This window comes from Pteropus alecto, unplaced genomic scaffold (assembly GCF_000325575.1).
Source record: "Pteropus alecto unplaced genomic scaffold, ASM32557v1 scaffold67, whole genome shotgun sequence".
NCBI classification, from domain to species: Eukaryota; Metazoa; Chordata; class Mammalia; order Chiroptera; family Pteropodidae; genus Pteropus; species Pteropus alecto.
Window position 1 is genome coordinate 9792986 of NW_006441061.1, and position 7063 is coordinate 9800048.

The 7063-nt window shown below is 65.6% G+C and overlaps 2 protein-coding genes across 4 annotated transcripts in view; both read right to left on the reverse strand.

The window, feature by feature from the left end:
* CLIC3 (chloride intracellular channel 3) overlaps nt 1–4896 on the reverse strand; it is a 6226-nt gene extending 1330 nt beyond the window's left edge. The window contains exons 1-5 of the mRNA XM_015594105.2: nt 1617–4896; nt 675–784; nt 468–593; nt 235–341; nt 1–137 (exon numbers count right to left, since the gene is read on the reverse strand). The exon at nt 1–137 is cut by the window's left edge and continues 7 nt beyond it. Of these exons, the coding sequence (XP_015449591.1) occupies nt 1–137; nt 235–341; nt 468–593; nt 675–784; nt 1617–1652 (516 nt within the window). The 5' untranslated portion in view covers nt 1653–4896. The remainder of the gene's footprint in view (nt 138–234; nt 342–467; nt 594–674; nt 785–1616) is intronic.
* Nucleotides 4897–5123: 227 nt separating this feature from the next.
* The window catches only part of ABCA2 (ATP binding cassette subfamily A member 2), a 20892-nt gene continuing 18952 nt past the window's right edge, over nt 5124–7063 (reverse strand). For all 3 annotated transcript variants that reach the window (XM_025051155.1, XM_015594228.2, XM_015594227.2), the window contains 5 exons: nt 6964–7056; nt 6787–6889; nt 6576–6713; nt 6285–6491; nt 5124–5895 (listed from right to left, as the gene is read on the reverse strand). In XM_025051155.1, coding sequence (XP_024906923.1) covers nt 5860–5895; nt 6285–6491; nt 6576–6713; nt 6787–6889; nt 6964–7056 — 577 coding nt within the window. In that variant the 3' untranslated portion in view covers nt 5124–5859. The remainder of the gene's footprint in view (nt 5896–6284; nt 6492–6575; nt 6714–6786; nt 6890–6963; nt 7057–7063) is intronic.

The following is a 7063-nucleotide window of genomic DNA, read 5'->3' on the forward strand; positions in this document are numbered from 1 at the left end:
CAGCGTGAGCTGGTCACCATCCAGGAAGCGGCGGCGCGACTCGCGCAGCTGCGGCTCCCGGACTAGCTCGTGCTCCAGGGGCGCGCGCAGGTAGCTGTCCAGCCTGGCGAGGGCGCGTAGCAGCAGCTGGTACAGGGCTGGGGACCGAGGCGGAGGTGGGTGGGGGGATTCAGTAAGGCCTCGGCCTGGGACGCAACACCCACCACTGTCGCGAAGGCTCCCGCCCCTGCTCACCATCATCCTGCTCAGGCGCCGGGTTCTTGATGAACGCCGAGAACTTGTGAAAGACGTCGCTGCCCGCCATGGCGGACTCCTTGTAGCGCGGCGCCAGGCTGGGGAATCTGCGGGCGGAGAGGGGAGGGGCCGGGTCAGATGCGCCTGGCGGCCCGCAGGGCCTTTCCCGGGCTCTGTCCTGGCGGGTCCTCCCTGGGAACCCCTCCTGCAGTCCCCGGGCCCCGGGCCCTCACTCAGGGGGTCCCAGGGTCTCCTCCAGAAACTCCTCTATCTGCAGCGTGTCTGTCTTGGCGTCGCCGTCATAGAGCAGGATGGGCAGCTGCGAGCCAGGGGCGAAGTCCTTCAGCACATCCGGGGACCTGTGGGCACAAGGGAGGGGAAGTGGCTGCCCGAAGGGACAGCGGCTCTGAGGGGTCCCTGGGGGGGGGTTGGGGGCTCACCTGCGCGTGTCCACTGTGGTGAGCGTGAAGGGCACACCCTTGAGCAGCAGGATCATGAAGAGCCTCTGGCAAGACGGGCAGTGTCCCACGCTCTCGCAGTCCTCGCTGGCCTGGGCGTGGGGTCGTGGGGTGTCAGGGCAGCGAGCAGACCCAGGACCCGGCCGCCCAGTGCCAAGAGACCAGAGCAATGCCAGGGCTCCGGCTCGGCGAGTGGCCGGTGAGGGCCCTCGACTCGGTGCCTGGGAGGGGTGGAGGGTAGGGGTGGAGGGGAGGGGTGGAGGGGCACAGAGCTGCGGGAAGCTGGGAGGCTGGGCGAGGGCACAGGGCTGGGACCCCAGCTCTGTGGCTTGGCCCCTTGACCCTTATTTCAGACCCTGGGCAGAGGCCAGGGCCCTGGGCTCCAGGCTCCGCAGGCTGGTCTTGAGGGCGGGGTGGGCTGAGAGAGCTGTTTTCTGAGTGATTCACACCGCCAGCTGGGCACCCAGGCTGGCAGCACACTAGCTGCCCCAAGCCCCCAGGGTGGGGAGGGGACCAAAGCCTCACAGACCTGGGCACTGATGTGATGGGCTGCCTGGCCCAGAGCCCCCACCCCACACCGTGCTGCATGGACCCCCAACCTCCACTTGGGTCCCTGCCACTGGCTGCCTGGTTGGTGCCTCCCCATGGAGGGGCTTTCTCTCCAGGAGGGCTGGGCTGGACCCAGGAGCCCGGGGGGTTGAGACAGGCCACCCCCACCTCCTTTAGGGACGACTCACTGGCCCTTCTCCCCTCTCGGGCTTACCCTGCTTTACTCAGCTTCCGTAGGGCTGCCTGAGCCCACCCACCACAGGGGAAGCGGAGCAGACGCTGCCACGGAGACCCGCCCCTCAGCCCGCCCAGAGAGTGGAGCCTGCAGAGCACCCCCACTCTGAGCCCTCCCCCAGCCCCCCACCTGCCCGGCACCTTGACAAACAGCTGGAGCTTGGCAGTCTCCGCCATGGTCGGGAGCTGGGGTGCTGGAGCGGGGACCGGGAAGCTCTTTAAGGCTCCTGGGCTGTGCCCTCCCAGCCCAGGGCCCGCCCTGCAGAGTCACCTAAGCAGGCAGACGTGGCTGGCAGGACTCAGTGTCCGAGCGAGGGTGTGACCGTGGGGGAGCTGCGCGGAGAGGGCGGGCTGCTGGAGCCCGCCAAGCACTGGGGGACCGGAGCGCCCTAGGGGTGGCCCGGTGAGACGGAGGCGGAGGCCAGTGGACTGAGAGGCGGGGAGGGGGGCTCCAGCACGGGAGGGGCAGCTCTGTGACCGATCGCCCCCTGTGAACTCCACTGCCCTCCCCACGGTGAACACCCCGTTGTCTGTGGGGCCGCAGGAGAAATGAACAGCCTGGCCCAGCTTCAGTTTTCCCTGTCTGCCTACCAGGGCACGACAAGAGGGCTAAGCCCAGTTGGAAGGGACGCCCCCTCTCACCGCCTGCCAGCTCCACCAGGCAGGGGCCCCTCCCCAGGGCGGGGCCCACTTTCCAGAGGGGGTGTCCAGAGGTGCCTGGGGCGACAGGCGGGCCACCCAGCGAACCCCACACCCCTGCCCCTCCCCCTCATGCTCGGGCTGGTTTCACTCCCTCTTAAACTTTAGAATGGAGCACCAGCAGGGGATTTGAAGCCGTAACCTCCTGACCCCCGGGGTCCGCCAGCCCCACCCTCAGCTGGAAGGCGACGGAGGGCTGGGAGCCTGCGACCCCACGGGTGTGCCCTTACCAGCCCCTGTGTGGTGGCCCGCCACACCTTCCCTCCTCTGGTGGTAGGGGGCAGCCCCAGGGGACACCCAGAGGGAGGGGCCCACAGAGGCTTGGTGCCACCCAGTGGCCGAGAGCGAGATCTGCTCGGCACATTTGCCTCCTCGCCCAATGCCACCGTCCCCCACCAGGATCCCAGTCCACTGGCCCCTTCCCAGCTAAGGCCACCCTGCGAGCCTGAGGGCTGGCTGGACATCCTGTGGAGTTGGGCGCCCGGCTCACCTCTCGGGCCCGGGCCTCCCCTCCACCAGCCTCCATCCCACACCCCAGATCTCAGGGGCTTCTCGGCAACGTGGGGCGGGGCTCGCCCCTGCTGGTTTCTCGCTCCCCCTGCACACAAACCACCACCCTGGAGAAGGGCCTGGGGCCCCTCTGCACCTGCACGCTCACCGCATGTCCTGTGTGTGTTTCTGCGTGTATGAAAGAACCGTTACACATGTGTAAGAAAAATGGAAGTAGCCAAGTGAACAGGGGGTTCAGAGAGAAGGAAATCGGGCACAGCAGAACACACGCCAGGGGGCGCTCGCCTCACTCGGCGCAAGAGCTAAACCAGGAGTTCACGGCTGCGGCCGGCAGACGCGCGGCGGTCACAGCCTCGGCCGAGGGGTGCGCAAACGCATTTCGGGGGCCTGGGCGGCAGACTCCGGGACGGTTCGCCCGTCTGGGAATTAGCCCGCACGCGTCCCTGGAAACACGCGAGGGGGGCAGCGCCCGGCTCTGCTGGCTGCGGGACCGTCCTGGTGCGTCTCGCTTGTCCCAGTGTTAGTGGTGATAGGAGCTGAACTGTGTCCCCCAAGTTCACGCGTTGAAATCCTAGCCCCCAGCACCTCAGAATGTGACTGTATTTGGAGGTGGTCATGACTACGTCCTCGTAAAAAGCGGAGACGGGGCAGACGCCCCCACGGGGAGAACACCCAGTGCCGATGGAGGCAGAGCTCAGGGAGATGCTCCTCCAAGCGAAGAAGGCCGGAGGTGGCCAGGAAGCACCGTGGCTGGGGCTCCCTGCAGAGCGATGGCCCCTCAGCCTCAGAAGGAACCCCGCCGATTCCTCCGGCCGGGGCTTCGGGCCTGCAGACGGTGAGAGTAGACGCCCGCTGTTGAAGCTGCCCTGTCTGTGGTGACTCGTCACGGCCGACCTAGCGAAGCAGTACAATCGGGAGGGGGAAAAGCCCAGCGGCTGGGAAAAAACTAGCAGCATGAGTGTGTCATTCCAAGTCCGCGCCGAGAAAAGGACGAAGGGACCCCCGACAGGACCCCTCTGACTCGCGGACACTCGGCTCTGCCTTCTCTCCAAATGTCCTGTGTGCGTTTTCCACAAAAAAAAAATTGGTTTTAAAGAAGTGAGACCAGAAACTCATGGTCACCAACCTTGACTGGACCCATGACCTACCTGGGCCATGAGAGTGTCTCTAACCTTCCCGCCACACCCACCGAGCAGCCCTGCGGGGACACCTGGGCCGAGGCCCCAAGGGCGAGTGGCGCCGCCTCTTCCATGTGTCAGAAGCTGTCCTGAGCCCCCGTGGGCCCTCCCCAGCGCTACTTCAGCGGCTGTCGTGGAGGGAGACAGAGACTTGACTGGGCACGGGAGGGGCGCCGGGGTAGCGTGGGGTCTCAGCAGACCCGAGTACAGGGACTTCTTGGCTCTGCCCCCTGAGGGCCCAGAAGGGGTGACCATGGTGGCATCCAGCACACCCAGAGCTCCCTGGGGAAGCGGCTGCATCCAGATGTGGGGTGTGGGCGCGGAGCAGGCCTGGGGACTGTACCAGAAAGTTCCAGAGTGCTCCAAAACACGGGGCAAGGCAAAGGGACACAAGCCACCGTCAAGGGGCTGCCGCCGGCCAGATCTGGGGCTACTGGGACATAAAAAAGATGACAACTGTATATTCGCAAGTGGTTGCAATGATAACTATTTTGTATATTTGACCACAATATAAGTTTTAAAGATGACAGAAATGAACGGGATGGGGTTTTTTCACACCCACGAATCCATGAGGATTATTTCTAAGAGCAGGGAGCTTTCTGTGACAGAAAAATAACAGCTAATGAATGCAGGGGAAAAAATGAAATAAATACAGAATTGCCATTTTGCAGCCCCCACCCAGGTGAGAGCGTTGGGGGCACAAGCTGACCATGTGGCCCGCCGCCCCCCTGGGGGGCGTCCTCTCTCTTCCAGTCCCCTCTAAGCGGCCTAAGGTGGGACATGGGCTGTGGCCAAGCTTGCGGGGCTGGGCCCTGGGTCCCATCTTTGTGGCCACCCCGTCTCCAGGCTCCTCGGGCTCACCAGGCTCCGTCACCATGGAATCCCCAGGAGCCTCCTTGCCACCTCCAACCTTTGCACACACTCCCACTTGGACTTGGAGCTCAGCCTGGAGATCACCACCTCCTGGAAGCCCTCCCACGGCCTAGTGGAGATGGAGACAGCCCAGCACAGCTGCATGGGCACCAGGCCCCTGGAGAGGGCGGCGGGGAGCACAGGCCGGCAAGGCTGACAGCAGCGGCCCAGGGATGGGCCCCTGGCCCTTACACATGGAGACCCCTTAGTGCACCCCCGTGCCCCGAGCACAGGGAGCAGGCTCGGCCCCGCCCCTCCCCCAACGCCGGGCCTGGTACTCCAGGACATTGCAGAGGAGCCTGCCGGAGGCCCATCTTTACCCCAACACCCCACTCCCCACACACAGGCCTACGTGAGCTTTTTGTTTATTTATTTAAAACAAACATCTGTGCATTATGTACAGGTCCGGCTCCTGGATGGGTGGGCGAACAGGGGGCCAAGCTGGGTGGGAGCGCAATGGCGGCTGAAGCGGGTAAGGAGGGTTCTGGGTCCCGCCTGGCCAGTGGGCCGGCTTCTCCATTCCTGTTACCCAGCCCGCTGCCTTGAGGCAGCCCCCTCCCCAGCCCACCTGATGGCTTCCCTCGTGGTGACCTCCCAGCACCAAAGCAGAGTGAGGAAGCCTCTTCCTACAGCAAAATAAATAAGTGCCTGGGGTGGGATCTAAACACTCCACCCTCAGCCCAGGCCTGTAACAGCCACCTTCCAAATGGTAGGAAAGCCGGGCCCAGCCAGGAGAGGGTCGGGAGTACCTAGCAGCCTGTGTCACCCCATGGGCCGGGGGGTGGCAGGCAGAGCTGGGCAGGGCAGAGGCGAGGGGCTCTGGCCCCCAGGTTAAGGCAGAGCAGGGTGAGGGTGGTGAAGCCCAGGGCCGGGCCAGCCTTTGGCACAATGAGGAGAGGGTGGCACGGTGGCCACGGGCAGGGCTGAGAATGGGCAGGGGGCTGGAGGGGGCCTGAAGCCCTTGGTCCTGGACCTCCCACTAGAGGCCTGATGGAGGGGCACGGGGGCGCGGGGGCGCGGGGAGGGCCTGGGCCGCCGCCTGACTTCGGTCTCCTCAGCTGTGTCCTTGAGCCAGCTCCTGGCGGTCAGCAGAGCGTGTCCGTGTTGAAGGAGAGCTGGGCCTGGCGGACGGCAGGCAGGCCAAGCTGGGGGAGGCACCCGGCACCCGGCACCCCGCAGGACTAAATGTGGTCTCTCCCACGTGCACCTGCCCCCACGCTTTGGAGGGGTGTGTGCCTCTCTGCCCAGCCTGGTGGTCACTGTGTTTGGGGCTCTCATGCCCCCTCGCCACCTCTGCTCTGCCTATCTGAGGGCCCGCAGAGCTCCCACGTACTGAAGGGTCCGTAGCAGGTCTGTCTTCTCTGCCTGTGCCTGCGGTCCCCACGTCCATTCTAGCCCTGAGCATCAGACGAATCTCTCTGTCCTCCTCAGCAACAGTCCCTGCGGCCACACCCCCCACGCCCCGGGGCCTCCCGACAGCCGGGCTGCCCGGCCTGCGGGCCCTGCTCACCCGCTCCTCCTCAAAGCGGATGAGGCCCTCGTCCTCCGTGTCCAGGTCCTCGGGCTCGTCGGTCACAAGCGCCCTCAGCTCGGTGGGGGCGGGCCGTGGCCGGAACAGGCTGAGCAGGCGGCCCAGGGGGGACTGCAGGGCTGAAGGCGGCTCTGTCTCCTGCTGCTCCAAGTTGTCGCTCTGCTTCTTCGCGAAGTTTACAAACACCTAGTAGCCAGAGGCAGGGGGTGGGCAGAAGCAGGGCTGGGCAGGGCAGCGGGGTGGGCCCAGGTGGCGCCACGGGGCACTCACGTTGTCCAGGGTGGTCTGGCTGACCGAGTAGTCCTCGATGCCCAGCACGCCCACCACCTGCTCCATCTTACTGAACACCTGCGCCAGGGAGATGCGCTCCGACTTCAGCTGGTACTGTACCTTCGTGTGGTGCCGCTCCTGGGGGCGCGGAGGTCAGGAGGTCAGAGGCCACCCAGGCAGTGCCCTCGCTCCCCATGTGGGCCCCGCCCACCTTCAGCACGGCCTCCGGGAAGTTCCGGTTAAAGAACCGCACCACGTCCTTCACGCGCTGGCTGCTCCGGGTCCTCACCGTGATCATGTAGCCGTCTCCAAACCTGCCGGACAGGCCCATGGCTGGAGCCCCGCCGCCCAGGGAGCCCCCCCGCCCACCCCGGCGCCCTCAGCTCACCGGTTCTTCAGGTGCTGGATGCTGCCCAGACAGCGCAGGCGCCCGTTCACCATGATGGCCAGCCGCGTGCACAGTGCCTCGCACTCCTCCATGCTGCCAA